At 39.7% G+C, this 19728-nt stretch overlaps 1 protein-coding gene across 1 annotated transcript in view; it reads right to left on the reverse strand.

The window, feature by feature from the left end:
- Positions 1–19728, reverse strand: part of arhgef18b (rho/rac guanine nucleotide exchange factor (GEF) 18b) — a 55960-nt gene that overhangs the window by 18116 nt on the left and 18116 nt on the right. Inside the window, exons 11-23 of the mRNA XM_084723432.1 lie at positions 11528–11595; positions 10009–10054; positions 7355–7562; positions 5734–5840; positions 3377–3517; positions 2906–3156; positions 2554–2679; positions 2325–2442; positions 1927–2181; positions 1739–1815; positions 953–1131; positions 716–789; positions 193–378 (exon numbers count right to left, since the gene is read on the reverse strand). Coding sequence (XP_084579558.1) covers positions 193–378; positions 716–789; positions 953–1131; positions 1739–1815; positions 1927–2181; positions 2325–2442; positions 2554–2679; positions 2906–3156; positions 3377–3517; positions 5734–5840; positions 7355–7562; positions 10009–10054; positions 11528–11595 — 1836 coding nt within the window. The remainder of the gene's footprint in view (positions 1–192; positions 379–715; positions 790–952; positions 1132–1738; positions 1816–1926; positions 2182–2324; positions 2443–2553; positions 2680–2905; positions 3157–3376; positions 3518–5733; positions 5841–7354; positions 7563–10008; positions 10055–11527; positions 11596–19728) is intronic.

A 19728-nucleotide genomic window follows, 5' to 3' on the forward strand; every position in this document is an offset into this window, starting at 1 on the left:
ACAAATCTGTTTCCCTTGTCAATAAAGCACCAATAAGTCAAAGTTAAGGTTGAAAATCTGGTGAGAGGTTTAGGACAACAGTGGCAAACAGCACAGGAACATAAATATGATCAAATCTTTGTGTAAGATTCACACAATGCCATAGTGCCATGCTTCTGTGTTTAAAGCAGATATAATGCAGCATTGTCCTACCCTCAGTGATGGCTCCTTTGAGCAGGGCTTCCCCCTGCTGGAGGTCCGAGGCATCTCCTCGCAGCAGAAGTCTAGAGCGCGAAGCTGTGTCCTCTGGACTTGACACAGACTCTGCCAACTCTGCAAACAGCTGCAGCTTCTCAGTGAGAGCCTGGACTATCACTGCATCCTTCTGGCTCAGACGTTCTACAATAGGAGACATGGTATAGAATAAACAAAGAGAATTCCTAAAACAATGGACAAAGGGTTTTTTGAATGAAGGTTCTGCCACATGCTCACTTCTCGTGCATCTATATAGCAACCCTTTAACCTTTACAACACCCAAATACTCAAACAGCTTTTACTGCAAAGAATGAAATCTAGTTTACATCAAATGAAATGCACAGAAAAAGCAAGTCCATAACTTAAAGTCAAACAATATTACAGTTACTATGATACATGAGCGCCCCCTTGTGGCCCACTATAATCTCATTTTCCAGGGGATTTCTTTGTGAATGTCATCAGTGACTTTTTCTGCAGTTACCTTGATATTCTTTGAACCTGAAAGCTCGTGCTTCTTCCTCCTCACTGAAGAGCCTCTCTTCTGTGTGAGGACAACTAAGAGGGGACAGGACAGAAGCCAACGCAGACGGGAAGACAAAGGAGGCAAGCAGAGTAAGGGGTCCATAAATTTTCTGTTAAATCTTTTTCACTTTTTTTTCCAAAACTTTCTACAAAATGTAGTTAATACTACACGTCATCTCTGTGAAAATGCAGCTACCTCTCAACAGCTTGCCGTATCTGTGACATCCAACTGTTTCGCTCCTCCTTGGAGGTAGTGTGGATCTCGTACATCTCCGGCTCATTGGAGGAGGCACAGATAAGAAACATGGCCTTCTCCTCATGGGCCACTTCTCTGACAATCAGCTTCTGAAGAGAAATCACTGACGGCTTGTTATCCTGGGTGGAGAACAAGAAGGAGGAAAGAGATACAGGGGCATGCTTTTTGATTACTTGTACTTAAGGTTGTAAAATTTGATGAATCAAATTTGCAGAGCGGTCATGTGTTACTAACTAAATTCTGCTCCAACATCTTTCTGCACATTATTCAAATATTCCTATTTGCTTGATTTAAAGGAGCTGATGTATCAAAGTCCTTTAATTTCCTAACTGATCATCTGAAATGTGCTGCAAACATCACCACTTTTAAAAGAGATACCAAATCCTGGTTAATTCAGCAATAAACCTGTGCTCATGTTTAATTTCTAAATGTAATGTCTTCAACTTTGTACTTTATGGTGTCTTGCTGTACTCAGCTTTTAATTAGCTTTATAATATCCTGTTGTACACAGTTTATCTTTGTTTCACCTCACCGTTTCAATCTCTTATTTTCATAAAAGCCAATCCAGGGACGGACGTTGCAAATTAACATCCACAATAAAACTGTGACACTTGCACCGGATAGCTGTTTTAAGTTTGTCCCTGCTTGTATCTGTCCCTATCAAATAAACCCTAAATAATTTTTCTTTGTTAGTGTCTGACAGGAAAAATGACTTTAATCACTCACCACTGTAGCAAATACATATCTCTGATCCTTCTCTTGTAGCAAGAGCAGCACATCTGACAGGAGCACTGCCAGAATATCTGGAAGGACAAAAATAACACACGACATCCTGAGACTTAAGCCTGCAAGCTGGAAAGAAGGTAGATGATAATAGACAAGACACATATAAGTTTATATCCTGTTTTTCATACCTTTGAGCCTGCCAGAAGCAGCTTTCCAGTTGACTGTGCCCTCATGCAGCAGCCGTCTCCTTCCCTGTGCCAGGTCCTCCCTGCGAAACACTCGGCCATCTTTGATTTTTCCCAGTGCCTTTGGCTCCATTTTGTTGTGTATGTCTCGGAGTCGTGAGCTTTTCTCGTGGAGATTAACCAGCGTGTCAACCTGAACGATGGTGTCTTTAATCAGACCCAGCGACTGTGTCAGATCCTCATGCTCCTCTGTACCACCTAGAGACAGTAAAAAACATTTGATACTTTAGAGAAACAGCAAAATAAAGCTGTAATGAGTGAAATTATTCCTCACTAAATAAATGGCTGCACTTTCTTTACAGTCATTGTGATGTTTAGCAGATGCATGTGAAATACTGGACCTTCAGTGTTGTGCAGAATGCGCTCCACTAGCACTGGGTACTTGGTAATGCGCTGTGTCACCAACAGAATACACTCAGTCACTCCTAACCTCCGCACAATGGACAGGTTGTTGATTTTCTGAGGAAAAAAGACATTACTATTAATTTGTCGGACTGCAAGTGGAAGTCATAGACTGCACTGCAGATGTAAATCTGATAACAAAAATCAGAAGATTGCTATGTGGCATACCCGAATGATGTTTTGGAACTTTTTGTTGTTTTGCAGCTGTTCTTTGTAGTAGCTGACAGCCTCAGTGTGGTGACTGCAGAAATCTCCATAGCAGTCCTTCATGCGCTCACCGATTTCACCTGAGAACTGGAGAACAAAAAAGAAAACCATCACCTCTGTCACCCACTTGGCTCTGTGTTTGTTTGCTGGTCTATACTGTAACTGTGGCACATGTGCTATGATGTTTACACAAAATTTATGCATCACTTTGTTCATGCGCATCTCTATTATGTGAAGTATTTAAAAATCAATGCTGGGCATTTGTATGCATGCATGCTCTTGTTGGACATGCTCCTCTGTATCTCCTCTCTACCTGTGCTATCAGAATGTCTGCCACTCTGTTGACAGTGTAGTTCCTGTCATTGGGTGGAACGAGGTTTTCTCGCTGCCGCTCTTTGAGACGAGACAGGAAATGTGTGTGAAGCTCGAGGAGGCTTTCCAAGCGGGGGAAGAGACAGTCCAGCCTGCCTGGGTCCATCTGGAGGTTCTCCTTCAACTCCCGGACGTACACATGCAGCATTATCTTCAGCGTTCGGACATGGTGCATCTCCGTCTGCATCAGCTCTGGAAAATGACATAAAGTTAAATGATTATGATAAGCCATGTAAACCCAAAGATGTATAATGCATTCTAATACGATGGACTGGCTCACAACAGGTGATTCATGCCATCTAAATCCTCAATAACCTCTTATTTTTTCCTGGTACATGATACACATGACTGAAATTGTTCCTGATAATAGTTCTAAAATTTAAATGGAACATAATGAAGAAATCACACTTACCGTATATCACATCCTGTCTCTTCACAGTTTCTTTCGAGTGCTTCTTAACGTACTGTTGGTCGACTGCCAAACTCCATGACTCTGCCTCCAGGTCCTGAGCATCAGACTCCAGATCAGCCCGCACTGCTGCATAGTGAGCGTCTGAGAAGAGCAACAGAGACATTGAAAACTATGGCACATCACAGTGTTAAAATACAAACCAGAAAAATGTTTTATGTTGACTCCTGATATGGCAGGAAATTGGATAAACATGGTGCCAACATGTTTAGGTCAGTGTTTCCAAAAGAAGGTCAAAGGTAAAGGTCAGCAGAACAGCAGCCCTGGGAGAATTCAATCTGGATTGTGCTTTTGCTTCCACTGAAGGACAAAAGGTAACTCAAGTCCTCAGATGACTTTCACAGAATTTTCTTCATCTTAGGTGATGAACAATCATTTTCAAGAGTTGATTACCTTAGAAAAGGTCACCATAAACTTATCCAACTTTAAGAATGTTTCACTGCTGACTTAATGTCTCATCCTTTTGTGTTTTGGCAGGGCTGAAAATGATGCATGGAGTGACAAGACAATATGAACCACTGTAAGTAATCTTGACTCAACAACACAACTTGTTAATACATTCTTTGTTAATCCCATACTTCTTTTTAAAATAAAAAATAAAGGCTTTTCCCACCAACCTATGTAAGAAAAAGAAAAAAAAAATCAGCCCACACTACAGTGCACAGATGAAATAAACTGTCATCCAGTCTTGAGAGCAAAATACATTACAAAAGATCCCACTGAGTGCATAAATAAGCAAGATTACACTCTGAGGTGGTAAAAGAACAAGGTTGGACTCCAATGAGGATGAGGATCCTAATAAATGGGGAAAAAAACTGTAATTGTTGACCAATATTCAGCTCAAGATATGCTGATTTGTAGCTGACCCTGCACTCTATAATTGTATTACATTACAATATATCAGCAGATAATACTTTCAACTGTAGGGACTTCCTTAAAGGGATAGTTAATATTTTTTGAATCCTGTATGAGGTACTCATCATGCCCCTTGAAGCAGTAGGAGCACCGGTATAGGAAGCTAAGCAATGGACTGCTGTGGACAGGGTCAGCAGCAAACCATATTTTAGCTGCTTAAAACAAGGCCCATCGTAAAAAAATTACTAAACAAAAATAAAAAATTAATATCATTTAATGTGTACAGTATATTTAGAATAGTTTCCCAGCTTTACCTCACCATCAGACAGTCTTTTCCAAAGTAAAAGTGCTATCATAAAATAATGTTCTCTCCTCATTGGCAAAATCAGTCATTTTTACCCCTTGCTGGTCTACCACTGCCTCAATCTGTAAGTAAGTGTTGTTGTGTGACTGGCGTTTTAAAAGGTTAGTTCAGATTCATTAAAGTCACACAATAATACAAACAAACTAACAGATCAAGGTAGCAGGAGTTCAACTGTGTTCTGTGAGGTAAAATTACTGAGTTTGCCAAAGGAGTCTGGTTGAGTGAGAGAGACCAGTATTTGGCTTATACCACAGTGGTTTCTCGTTGGAAAAGAATGTCTGGTGGCAAAGTAAATCAGTAAAAATATTCTAAACATAACGTACACTTAAACTGATATTGATTTTTTTTTTTTTTTAGATGGGCCCTTTTTAAAGTTACTAAAATATGCTTTGTTGCTTACCCTGCCCACCAGTGCACATTGCTTAGCTTCCATTCTGGTTCTCCTCTCTGCTTCTCCAAACTGGGGGCATGTCAATCACCATCTACTCTCAGTAACTGACAATCGTCAACAATCTCATACATCCTCATTTCGAATAGTCTGACTATCCCTTTAAAAAGGTGTTTGTGGCTGAGATTTTGTAATGATATCATTATAGTGCCTAAAGCAAAACAAAAAAAAAATCACACTGGTCATTCGGACATTGTCACATTAGTTTTTTTGCCATTTCATCAGCAGCATACTATAAAGCACCAGGGATGCAAAATAAGAATCGACATGACAGCGTGTATGTCTGGTAAAACAATAAACCCTGGAACAGGGAAGCTGGGAGACAAAGATGGTGTAATAGCAATTTGTATTTGGCAAGATGGTAGCCAGTTAGCCTGTGTGTCTCTCCCACACACTACAGCTTAATGAGAAAGGGTGAGGTCACCCCTGACTCCACAAAACACTCTCCACACTCTCTCCTCCCTGGATTTAAGAAAACTCCCTTAAGACAAACTATCACTCTGCACTCGCATAGATCTTAGAGGACGTAACAGGCTGAGAAAAGGTAGTTATATAAAAAAACACATAACAACTTCAACCAAAAGTGGAACTGTTGGGTTTCAAGTTCAATCCCACCGCAGTCAGTCAACTCACCTTCGACTATGATGGACTCTGTGGTGGAGGGAGCAAGGGAAATGGCGTCTTCGTTGCAGCGTTTGGAGCGGAGAGCATCTGTCTCATCCATCTCCCCAGGGAGGGATCTGAGGGACGACAACCACAGGTCTAAGGTGGCATACATGCTAACACTGATACAACTTAATCCCACTAGCTGGTGGTAGCCTAAATAAACTCACAAGCCAAGGAGTGCATTTACAGGTCCACAAAAAAAATGACATAAAATTACACACAAAAGAGAAACCCAGCTACATTTCTCTTTCCTACTGACTCCCTGTCTTCTGCTAATAAACGCCTTCCCTATGCCTTTGACTCTCTCTCCCTCACCCACTGCCTTCCCATCTCCCTACACAGTGTTCTTAGTGGAAAAATAGTCCACTTCTGAGAACTGTCTAGACTCAGTTTCAAACGGCTGTTGTATTAGAGAAGACAGCTTGCCTTGATATGTCAACTATAAATACACACCTTACAATGGCACAGAGAAAAATAGTATTTCAGCAGCAAAGAATCTAAAAATATCCAACATTAACATACAGCCGGTCCTGTAAACATCTACATAATTATAGATTTGAGAGCAAGAGAACTTATTTTTGTGGTCATTCAGGAGCAGAACTAGTTACAAAGAAAGCGAAAAATGAAAAGAAAAAACTCCTGTGCAAAAAAACAGGTTCCTACACCTTTGGTCAAAGTCATATTCAAGCACTTTTCAAGCATTTTAAAGCTTTTCCAGCACCTTACAGCTGTGGTAAATGGCATATTCATATATGATCAAAATGATTAGGCCCCATGTCATTTCTTCATCACATTAAATCAAATGTTACTGCACTACAAACAACAAAAAATGTTTTGAAATAGCATTCTTCAGAATGCACTACAGAATTATTCCCTGGGTGTACGCATGTACGTATGCATTTATTTTGTGTCATATTTTCACCCTGTTCCATACTTAATTTAATTAATCATCTGCATTGTAGTTTGTGTGCATTATGAAGGAACAACAACAACTCTATTTTCATTATACAACCCTGTGTTTAATGATAATAAATGTCCTTGAATATTTGGGGTGGGTGACAAATTAAAGGAAACATTACAAAGTTTCATGTTTCAAAATGTGTCACTTGTCTGTAGGTAGATTTGGCATCAGATTTGGCTGAGCCAATAAAAAAAAAACTTCAGTTTCAACAAAACCCTTTCACTTTTTTTTTAAATTCATTTTCATGCATGTTAGCCTCCAACTCACTTTTCCATCACAGGGCACACATCAAAAAGACACATCGCACCAAGTGTAGCCACACGTGCAGAGTGGCAAGCAAAGCTCGAGTGGAGCTATCTTCACTTTGTGCCAAAGGCAAAAGCAATTAGGCCTTTCTCTGACTTTATTTTGTTATCTAAAAAGAAAACTACTCAATCAGAGAGTGATTTATTATGAACAAAGTACAATTAACAGTTTCAAGCAGTTTAAAGCACTTCCAACATCCAAGCACTTTTCGAACCTTGAAAACACTACATTAAAATTCAAGTACTTTAAACAACTTAACACCCCAAAAAAGGCCTTCAATGGAGGACTGAAAAGTCTAACTTGCAAGGCAGAGATGCTTACCCTGAGCTGTTGTGGTGACGGAGGTTGTGGCCAAGGCTGGAGGCAGGGGCTGTGGCGGAGCTGGTGGTATGGGTGGCAGTCGACTGAGTGCTGGTTCCCCACGCACTAATGGTCATGCCTGGGGTGCTGGAAAAGCCTGGGTGGCCATCCAGGGCCTGTGATGAGGCTGGGCCCAACTGCTCCCGCTCTCTGTCCCGGTCCTTTAGGGCTGGGGAGGAGAGATGAGAGACGAGTGAACTGAGGAAATGAGAGGACACGGAGGAGGAACGTGAGGAGAAAGGAGGGGAGGACAGGGAAAAAGGAGAAGATGAACAGCGAGGTGGACAAGAGGAGGAGGGTGGGTGGTTGTTTAGCTCTTGTTTGCGCCGATGCCAGTATTTTTTCAGCCAAGATCGAGACAGGGATCGGAAGACTCGGCAGGTAATCAGGTTGCGGTGCATCAACACCCTAACACCAACACGTCCAGACAGACCCCATGATGAGGCAGAAGAGGATGGGGAAGAGGAAGAGGATGGTTTAGTAATCCTTGAGCTGCCTTTGAGGGCTGCTGTGGTTCGGGTAGTGCCTTTAGTAAAAGCTAGCTCCATTGTGAATGTCTCAAAGTAGAACGAGTGGCAGACATATAATAATCCAAACTCAAAGGTAAGGTTCAATAGTCTCTGTCGCAGTATCAGTGGCTATTATTGAAAAAGTAATAAGCGATGCGTCTTCACCGGTGTAAAGGAGGCGTGGAAGAGCGGCAGCACAAAGCCTGACTTTTATATGCAACCCGCCAAGATCCTTCACGTCCGATCTCTTCTAGCAACTTCTAGAAAGATGTTCCCCCTTTTATATTCCCCACACCTTCTGATTCCTCACTTTTCCTCTCACCAGTCGCTGTCTTCCTGACCCCCTACACACGCTACTGATTGGCCAGAGCAGGACATGAGGAAAAATCAGGTGTGGCCGACAGGACTCCAGCTGTTCAGGACAATAACAACTGCTACAGGAGATTAACTTAAGCTGCTGCTGCAGCCACTCATGTCCCCTGAGCGTTCTATCACATGCAACGCTGCTGAATGTTATAATTAGCACTTATTGGTTCCTGAAGTTTCCTGGGATGGATCACTTGATAATAACAAATGAAAGCTTATAAATTCAACAAGCCAAATCCCCTTTAATCTAACTTTTTATGGAGAAGATCATAAGACACAATCTGAAATAGTTTAAATCTATCCTGGGTTTGAGCAAGAATTGAACCAGAGGTAAATCACCTACCTGTTCTTAACAATGGCTAATCACCACCTTTGCTAACAGCCTGTTGGAGGCCAATCTCCCTGTCTACACTCAGTGTGTAGGTAGACACACACATACACCAGAAAGATCCAGAACCACTTACACACTCTCATACTGTACGAGAGCAAAATTAATGGGAATTTTATTGAAATTACAATGTAGTGAAGTGCAGTATCCAAATCACAGAGGCTGCAATTTATTAAGAAAAGGAAAATGTATAACAAAACAGCATCATAAGTACTGTAGTGCTAAAGAATTGCTCTGGGCTACAAATCTTCTTCTCAAGAAGAAAACATTTTTGTTTGGTACAGAGGCCAGAAAATGTCACATAATCATGATGAATCATGAAACTGTGATCCAAAAATGATCATTCCCACTAATCATGAATCATATCAAAATCAAAATATGTCAAAATAAACGCAATATGATTTTTTTTTTAACATATCATGCGGCCCTACCACACAGTGAGAGAAAGAAATAGCATGATATTATCTTCAGATGTCAGAGGGGATCATCTCTTTAATCCTCTGCAAGCCACCAGAGAGGCAACCAGCTTTTTAATTTGACACATGGGGACTAGTGTTGTCATGGTAATTTCTAATACCTTGAAAAATTTGATTCGATACCATAGGGAAATATTTGGCTCAACATTGAGAGCATAAGATTTTTTTAGTGCTGTCAATAGACTAAAATATTTAATCGTGATTAAATGCATGACTGTCTGTACTTAATCGCGATTAACTGCAAATTTATTTTTTTATTTGTTTAAAATGTAGCTTAAAGGGATATTTTTCAAGTGTTTAAAGCCTAATTCAAATGTAACTTTATTAAATCAAATACATTAACCAAAAACAATGACAAATATTGTGCAGAAACCCTCAAAGGCACTGCATTAGGCATAAAAAATATGCTCAAATAATAACATGGCAAACCAAGTCAATCAGGCACAGATGAGAATATTGACTTGCTCAATTTAACATTAAGGCCAAAATGCACTAAAAGTTTCAATAAAAAAAGTCAACACTAGTCAAAGTCAACAAAAGCCAACACTACAGAACCAGCAGTATTTTAAGAAAAAGTCGCTATTTATATGTGTCTGTTTATTTATTCAGTATTATTAAGATTGTTAATAATAGTTTGTTTTTTAAATAAAATATTGTCCTCTGAGGAGAAAAATCCTCACCTTTATTCAGCTCAGTCTAAATAATGATGAAACGGTGCACAATATTCAGTGTTTTTGTAGTAATGCAGCAGGATCATTTACATCAGTGAGGATGTTTTAGACAACAGCAGACAGAAAACTGCACACTACAATGCAGCTGATACTTCTTCTGATACCGCAATCAATGGGATTTTCAAAAGGTGCACTTTCTGCTTACCAAAGTTAGGAGATCCCGATGAGCCAATCCTCGGAAGAGAATCTCTCTGTGTGGAGAAAATTAAGAAAGAGAGTTTTTTTCAAGACCATTCTCTCAAACCTTTCATCAGCTGAGTGACAGATTACAAAATGCCTAAAAATTGCACGCTCTTACTGTACTTTCCTTGCAGGACTAGTCTGCTCACATGGTTTGACTAACAAGCCATCTCAGGCAGATTCATAAGAGTGGACAGAGGCACGTAATCTTCAGTCGAGTTGTCTTAACTGCCCTGTCCTGAATGAACGCACGGCTTTCATTGCCAAAACTCTCTCACCTTTGAGGTGCTGCAGCACCTACATGTGGAGACTTTGTTGCTGCATGTTTTCCCCTATAGCTAATGTATGCACCTCGTCAAAAATGTAACTACAGACCATAAAGCACGAACTACGTGGAGAAAACAAGAACTGTGGTCGCAGGTGCAGGAAGTGTTTGTTGATTCAGTGGATATATGACTATATGATCACTATACTTGACTATAAGCATATGACTTTTCCCCCTTTGTCTTTATTTCTCATGCAGATTTCTATTCATTTATTTATTACATAAATAATTTAAAGTAATGAATCAGACAGATTTACTGTTTAGCCTACTGAATTTAATCGTCTCTTTCAAAATACGGTTCAGCTGTTTCAAATGCTTTGGGATACTCTCAGACAGGACAGGACAAGACAAACAAGACAAAGCATAACGAGTGTAGCTAAAGTAAAAAATTAAATTAAATATACATATATACAAATATTACAAATTTTTACTCCCCAAGCAATTCTACCCCCAGATACCAAGAATTCACTGTATATCACACAATAGCAGAAGACTTCATCAACATTTACTTACAGGTTATCGACAAAGTTTACAAAAGGTGTCCATATTTTGTCATACATGTCCAGCTTTCCTTTTATTGTTGGCTCATTTTTAGCAGTTTGTCATAAGTTTTGAGGAAACTGTTTTTCATTGTGAGAAAATTACTTTCTGTTCTTGTTATTATTTTAATATGCAACCGTATCTGACGTGGTAAAAATTTCCAGTGTGGTAAAAACGACATTCTGTAATACAACCAAATTCCACTTCTTTCAGTATATTAACAAGCATCATGTCTGATCACGACACAGGCATTCAGTGTTGCTGTGGTGCTACAACAACAAAAATAAGGGCTTGGTCTAACCAACAACCCACAGCGTCAGTATCTGATGACCTGGGAATGACACTCAATCTTTCTCGGAATCTCCTACTGTGATTGGCCAAAGTCACCTGCACAGACTAGATTTTCTAAAACAGAAAACAGAGCCAAGGCAGCCTAAAAAAATCTAGTTTTCTCTCAGACCACTTGAAGTCGGTACACTGAAAGGTTAAGTATGATAACTTTGCCTAGTAACACCAAAAATAAACAGTCTACCACAGCTTTGTGGACTAAGGTACATTACTAGGGTGACTTCCCTGTAGCCTTAGTCCATGTCTTTCTATGCTCCAGTGTAGTGTTTACCTTATTCTTGCTGCTGGTGCACTCACCCAGCAGAGACTTGCAGCTCTTGTGAACGTTCACAGCACAATCTGAAAAACAGCAGGACAGGAAGACAGAGTCAGTGTTGCATTAGATACACAGTAAAATACACAGTATACAGAGGCAATACTGGTGTCTCTTTTTTTCTTGGATTGAATATGGATGGGAACTACGATACAATAAACCAAGTTTGAAATTTCAAAACGAATCCAGCAGCCCCTGCAGGCTATGATTCAAACAAAGCATTTCAGTGGTGCTAAAACAAACGCCTGCAGGCAGAGCTTTTTTCAGCTGCCGCTGTCAATAATCACAATGTCAAGGATTTGTTTTCAGTCAAGTATTCTCATCACAAAGTGAACGAATCACTCCTGGCTCCATGAGACTAGTGCAGCGGTAGCTGTGACTTTTGTTTATTTACACATTCAGGACAGAATCAAACTGCAGGCAGGTCAGAAACTCCCTTTTTCTCAGTAACAGGTTTGTTCTTTTGTCCAATTTTCCCCTGAAAGGAAAAACAAAGCTCCTGCTCAGGGTTAGATGGAACAACCGATTTCATCTCTGATATTCAACACAGATACAAATCAGAGTTGTTTTGGAAAAACAGTTCTCTCTCCTCCGTGGTCTTCTTAATTACTGGAAAGACAAAACACCAGAAAAAGACAACAATTCAATCTTTCAGCCTGCCTACATACTGTATAAGGTAAGCAACAGAAGGCTTTCCTGAAGAACTAGGCTGGCCAAACAAATTAAATCATCATTATGCAAAGTCTGATCCCAACCCAGCCAGGTAAAACCAGACTGACGTGGAGCAGAAGCACATGGCCTCTCATGCAAAACATATACAGATGGATACAAGTGCAGAGATGCATATGCACTCTAAAGAGAGAGGCACTTCTCTGTATAGAGGCTGATCAGACTGATCTAACAAAGTAATTAGTGAAAAGCAGAGGCCAAAGCATCAGATGACTGAACCAAATAGGTCATTCAATACTGGAAAACATCACCGTCAAAAAAGAAAGAAAAAGTAAGAGATTAGAATCTGAACTACAATTACCACCATGGGGTTGTATGCCTCAGCCAACCAGTCAAGTTAACATACATGTCTGTTCAGACTCAGCTAACTAGCAAAGACTTCAAATGAACTCAATAAAATATATAGTATTTTTTGAGAGTGAGAAAATTTGTCTTCAGTTTCTATTATTAACATGTGAATTCTTGATTTATGACCAAAAACATGTTTTATGAGGTCACAATGACCTTGACCTCTGACCGTCCATTTCCAGTCAGCTGATCTTTTAGTCCAAATGGATGTTCGTACTAAATTTGAAGAAATTCAGGCATTACTGAGATACTGTGTGTACAAGAATGGAACAGGCAGACAACTCAAAAACATAATTCATCCAGCCATTGCTGTTGCTGGCAATTCACTGGTGTTATTGTGCTCAGATTTATTTTTAATTATAATAAGTATAATTAAAAGTATAATTAGGGTTCGGTTCTGCTCATAGCCAATCGCCGCAAGCGTTCTTCTATATAATACAACCTGTGATTGGCCCACTACCACAGACCCATACAGTCTGTGGTGTGATGAAGCCAAGTATTGTGTATCTGCCACTAAAATGCTGTGAAGTATGACTATACTGCACACTTGTGGTGTGTGATAAAAATAAATGCATAAAATGTATAAGGACTATTTCAGAAATGATGGATATTGTATGAAGTACAAACAAAGGATATCAAATGAAGTACTCTATTGATATCAGTATCACTTAAAGGGTACTGATACTGATAATGGTATTGAACTTTTTTTAAACAATACCCAGCCCTATTCTCAATTTTTATCTTCATCTTATTTTCATTCTAGTTTTCGTTATTTTCACTTTACCAGTTATTATTTATTTTCTGTAACATGCATTTTGCCATTTCTGCAGGAAAACTAACCCAAACTTGACCAGTAACTTCTGTTTATAGCAGGTAACAAAGTGAACATGGTTGCTTAGCTTGTTGACAAAGGTAGCTCTCCTGTGAACAGCACAGTTTAAACATGAGCCATGCTAGCAACTTCCACTAACTGCTGTACAGCCTAATGTAAAAGCCTCTATGCTTATTCCCCTTCTGTGTGCTGATACAATGGAGACAATGACAGAAACCATTCTTCCTGCGCAGTAAAAGCCTGAAGCAGTGAAAGATAATTATTTATGCATGGATGAAATGAGGATGAATTAAAAATAGGTGCATACAGATAACTATGTAAGTCCTTCAGAGTGTTAGTGTCTTGCCTTTTTAGATTTTAGATCCAGCACTGACCACTTTTACTTTATTATTCCACTTCATTCATAATCTCTGACCTACCCCCACAGTCTCCCTCTCTGGTAATAAATGAACAATTGCTGGCTGGGCTGAAGGAAAAGAAAACAGAAACTGGCTTCTGAATAATCTTCACCAGCAGTGCTGCTATGTGTCCCTCTTTGACTTGGATCCAGCAGCACTGAACGGTTACATTTTATTCTGGACGAGTGCAAGCCCCCTGCATCCCAATGTAGACACAGAGCAGTGCACAGTTTGCCCAAAACATCGAACACAAACAACAACTTTTTCGGAAATTATTGCATCAGATCAGATTGTCCTCATCAGATTTCTCTCGGTTTTGAGGCTGGAGAAAAGATTGGTTTTTGTTACCTTTAGAGGAGTTTTAATGGGCGCAGAGCTCAGTAAGCCAATAAACTCATCAGCAGTCAAGCAGCCAGACCCATAATTTTCCACCTTGCTCCAACTAATATGCAAAATCCCAGTTTCTCTGCCAGGCTGGCTCTTTCAGACAAAAGCCAAAAAGCACATCAAGGCTTCAATGTCTAATAAAGTCAGTCAAGCAATAGTCCACCTTCAACAAAGCCCCAACACCCTGACTGCGCAAGGCTGGGAGAAGCACTGCGATGAACAGAGAAAGATACCACAACCTGGTGGGTAAGCAGATCAAGATGGAATAAAAAGCCATGTCAGTGGAATAACATCAGTCAAGTCATCACTGAGGAACTGAGTAATGTGTAGTAGAAGTGAATGTACTCTCAAACTGCATTTAAAGGATTTTTTTTTTTTTTGCTTAATGAAAGTCAAAAATTATCCTACGATAAGCAAGAACAGTGTTTTCTGTTTGCTGATATCAAAGAGCTTCTCAGCAATGACTTGTTGCAGCTACAGTACAGACCATCAGCACAATGTAAAATACATGTATGGTGAAAATTAGGGCATTGTGAATTAATCAGTTAGTTGTTTGGTCCAAAAAATGTCAGAAAATGACGAAAAATGTTCATCACCGTCTATAAAAGCCCAAGGTGATATCTTCAAAAGTCTTGTTTTGTCCAAAATCCAAAGATATTCAGTTCATTGTCACAGAGGAGTAAAGAAACTGAACATAGTTATGTTTGAAAAACTTAAATCAGAGAATTTGGACTTTTTTCTTTAAAAAAATACTCAAAACAATTAATAAATTATCTAAATAGTTGGTAATTTAAGTGAAAACTAATTGATTAATCAACTAATCCTTACAGCTTAAGTAAAAATGCTGCAGCAGAAAATTAGTCACAACAATTAACAGATCAACGACATGAGGGCATCATCAGGTGGATGTATTTAGTGAGTGTCATCCAGCTCTGCCACTCTTGAGTTATGTGATAAGTTCCAGTCACTCAGTCACGTCAGCAGCATCGTGGTTTGCAGCTGATCCATGGGACATTGAGCTACCATCAAAACCACCACCACACCCAGAATCTGCTGACTGGTAACACAAGAAGCACACTTGTAGTGTACAGCACACATTTCAGTGAGTCACTCAATGAATTTGACTTGCGAAAGAGGCCTTAGTCACCACGGTGATCGACAAAGCGATAGACAAGCAGTATTTCTTTGGTTTGCCCTGAGTGGCAAAAAAAGAAACTAACCAATAGACAGATAAACATAAAAGATCAAAACAAGTTTAAAACCACCTGTGTTACTACTCTTACTCTAAAGCAAGAATGTGTTTCCTCATGTTATCTTATGAGACGAGACAGCACTGCTCCTGATAACGAAGGGTGGTTTCTTCCAGGGAAACATTAACTCAACAGGACACTTGGAAGTTGTTTTATCATATAGCCTGCTAACAGTCAAATTCAAAACGGCGTGGGTGAAATTCTAGTTTCCAAGGCTGGTGTTTTTTCAACTTTCATCACATTTAACTAGAAACTGTCCATACTTTATATTACTGGTATTATAAAGTTTCCTCAAGGGTTGGATCAGTGCTTAAAAACATTAGAGCTGACCCTTGTAAAGTGTGGCAAATATTTTCAGGTGCTGGTTTTGACTTAGTTCATTAAAAATAATGAGACTTGAATATACAGATCCTATAAAAGGGTTCAACATTAACCATGGTACAATGGCCCGTGACCACCAAATATTCCATGTATGCAGCCTCCTGTGGCTATCGAGTTTTATCCCCATACTGCAAGCCTTTGCCAATACAACGTTAAAGTCCCACAAACATCATGTTTCCTTTGCGCATTTTAGTTCAACATTCCACAGAAACAGTCACTGGCTGGCTACCAATATGTTGGGGCCACTTTAGTATGAGTTTACTAATCCTACTCAAACTGCTGATGCAACCCTTACAGAAGAACCAGAAACATAGTAACAAAAATTTAGGAGTGAGTGGAAACAGGAGTTTAAATGTCTAGAATATGATACAGCTAAGGACGTAATGCTGCCACCAGTTTTTTTCCAACTAGCCAAGAAGTCTAGCTTATTTTCCATCTGACAAAATGTCTTTAGGACACAGATCATCCCAATTCATGGGAAAGGTTTCAGCAACAACAACAACGACACAAGAGTCACAGTTAAGGAAGGTTGTGTTGTGTAAAATCGTCTTTTCTGTATTGTTTTCACACAATTTTACATATGGGCCACCAAAATTGTGCTTTGGCCACTAAATGCAGGTACATGGTGGCCTGTTGGGCCAGTGCTTAAAAACATTAACATCTGTCCCTGTAAAGCATAGCACAGATTTTTAGATGCTGGTTTGATTTAGTTTATTAAAAAAAAATTAAACTTGAAGAGACTTGGACATTAGTAGATTATTTCTATGGGTGATAGCATCTGTTTTTAGTGGTGGCCCAATTGTTTGCTAAGCTAAACATAGTAATCCTACACAGAGTAACTTTAGACATTGTCATGCCACTATCTGAGGTGAAACTAACTTGGGGGAGTATTCGATATGTAGGTCAGGCAAAACATTTTTCAGTGGTTTCCTTGCACTATTCTTGGCAGAGATTAAACCTAAGTTAAAACCACATAGCCTATATCCCCCCTGCCTCTCTACGAAGTTCTTAGAAAAACCCAGGTATCAAAAATAGTTGCACAGACCAAGTGGAAGGAAAAGAGGTCATAACAGTTGCATTTATGATATTACTTTCTTGCACAGCAGCCAAAAACTGACATCATCTGCTTCCTATGCATGTATGTGTGGGTAACAGGTTACTCTTCATTCTCTGAGACGACAGTGACAAAAACATCAACACTTGGAGCAAACTCTGAAGCAGCCAGCTAACCCATGACATCATCTAGTGAAAAAGGAGGTACTGGGGCTCGGGGAGCTGTTTACTCAGTGAAGCGAAACATTTCCACTGGTCACATTTCTCACCCAAAAAGGAGGAGGGTCATGATCACCATGAAAGACCAGTAGCATACAAATAGCACTAGAAGAAGAGGCAAAGTTAAGGCAGAAATATCCTGTATCTAGGTCTAAATAAATGCTGTATACTTTGAAGCAGGGCTGTAACTTGCAGTTATTTTCATTATCAATTAATCTGTTATTTTCCTGAGTAACCATTTCATCTGTAAAATGTGTGGATGTAACTATATAACAAATATCTCAACAAAAAAAATCTCACCATCACACATGACTGTGACAATATCTACCTTGATATTACATAGTTATTTTTTTAAATTTTATTTATGACTGCTGCATTGCAGAGCTGCAATGAGTAATTGTTAAACAATTAGTTGTCAGCTATTAAATGAATGTCCAACTATTTCATAATCACTTAATTTGTTTGAGTGATGCCCAAAGTGATGTCTTCACATTGCTTTTTTTTGTCCAACAAACAGTCCAAAACCTACAGACTCTTCAGTTGCTATCATAAATTACAAAGAAAAGCAGCAAAGTCTTACATTTAAGGAGCTGAAACCAGCAAATATTTGACATTTTTGCTTGAAAAATGACTGGAACAATTAATCAACAGTTGGCGACTCATTTTCTTTCCATCAACTTATAATTGCAGCTCTACTTTCAAGTGAAATTCAAACATAGTCTCAAGATAAGTTATTATACTCACTCAGCTTCTCATTTGCTGTTTAGCCCCTTTTTTATGAGATTTATGTCCATCATCTGACTGATCAAGCTAAAAGGTTCCATGAAAAGCTGATGATAACAACAATTTAGAGGTGAAAATCTACTGAGAGAGGACGTGGAGGCAGATAGACCTCAAATCTAGTAAAAGGCAGACACCCAGAGAACCAGGCATGCTGGAAGGCAAATCAGTGATGCATGGAGAAGTGGTGTGCTAACAGGGTGAGATGGGTGAGACCCAGAGTCAGTGGAGTGGGCTGTTATGCACCGGCAGACCTGCCAAGCACAATTAGCACCATGTGACCCAGTCACAGAGAAAGCTCAGTCCGAGGTAGAGGAGTAAGGAGACCAAGAATTTGACACTCAAGAATAACATCATTTAACACATCGCGGATTATGGCGTTTCATAATACCGAGCCAGTTAGCTGCTTTAGTCTTGGAGCCAACTATAACGGGGTGGGAGCACAGGATGAAATACAGGAGACAGTTATACGCAGGCAACTGGAGACTAGCTTCGTCAGATCACTATTTAAATGTAAAAAGTGCTATTTGTACTAACCTCCTTCATACTAGACGCAATATCTGAGGAGGGTGGTATATTTTAACAGCTGACTTAGGGTAAATAACAGAAGTTATCTCGGATGCTAAAACTAGCTAACGTTCGTGTCTAGCAGGAAACTCCAGACCCGTGAAAGATCTCGCGAGAGTGATTATTTTGACGAAAACCATGATCTTCCACTGCCCCAGCCAAGTGCTTTCTGTCCACATACTTACTCATATATTAATAACATCGTTGTCGCATTGCTATACACGATTAGTGCTTACACAACCTGCACAATTAAGAACCAACGCGCACAAATCCCGCGAGAGTTTAACAAATTTAGGGTTCCCTTGTAGACACAATCGTAGCTAACAATCACCTGTTGAGCTTCAAAGTCTGCAGCTTGCAGCAAAGACAAAAAAAAGACACATTAAGTGAAACTGAAGGGCAGTGGTGCAACCTTAAGACACGAAGAAAAATGGCGTTGATGTGACTGTCTGCTCGTTTACATAAACTATCACTTTAAGCTAATTAAAGCTAACTGCTTACCCAACTAACCTTGTTTTTCAAATAGAAGCGGTTGCAGGCAGGCTAACGCGCTAGCATTAAGTGGCTACTAGTTAGCGAGCTATACGTTAAGAGTGGCTGTTTTTAATTTGGGCCACTTTGTGTTAAACTGAATATCAAAAAAAACTTAAGAATTGGGTTCTCAGTGTTAATACACTACCTGAAACCCAACATAACAGCAAGCCCACAGAGGAAAAGTGCAGTTGTTTGGCTATGGTTAGCATCTAGCTGCCATGCTAGCGGTCAGGATGCCCGAGAAGTCCATTGAGGGAAACAACGGGAGTTATCCACCTGATCCCGCTTGAGACCATCGCTACTGTAGCTGCCTCTTACCGTTCAACAACAAGACCCGGGTTTATCTCAATCAGCTGCATCCAGAAGGAAATGTAGTCTGCCCGTTAGGTGGATAAATCAGTTCTGCCATTGAGATCAATAGCAACAAGTATCCCACATTCTTGGTTTTGTCCAGTTTTGTGTCCTACTCTCACTGGGAACAATCTCTGGCATACAAACGACGCATTCCACAGGCTGATTCTCGGCTGAATCCCCACAGGGCTTGGTTCAAATTAAAGGGACACTCACTTGTTTTCTCACGCCTGTGTATGTAATAGCACAACTCTTAAAAAGTAGTCCAGGCATTTCATCCAAAAAAAAGTGTGAGTCAACATAAACTCCACAGATTATGTGTCCTCAGTA

Source organism: Lutjanus erythropterus, chromosome 7 (assembly GCF_056507025.1).
Source record: "Lutjanus erythropterus isolate fLutEry1 chromosome 7, fLutEry1.hap2, whole genome shotgun sequence".
Classification (NCBI taxonomy): domain Eukaryota; kingdom Metazoa; phylum Chordata; class Actinopteri; order Lutjaniformes; family Lutjanidae; genus Lutjanus; species Lutjanus erythropterus.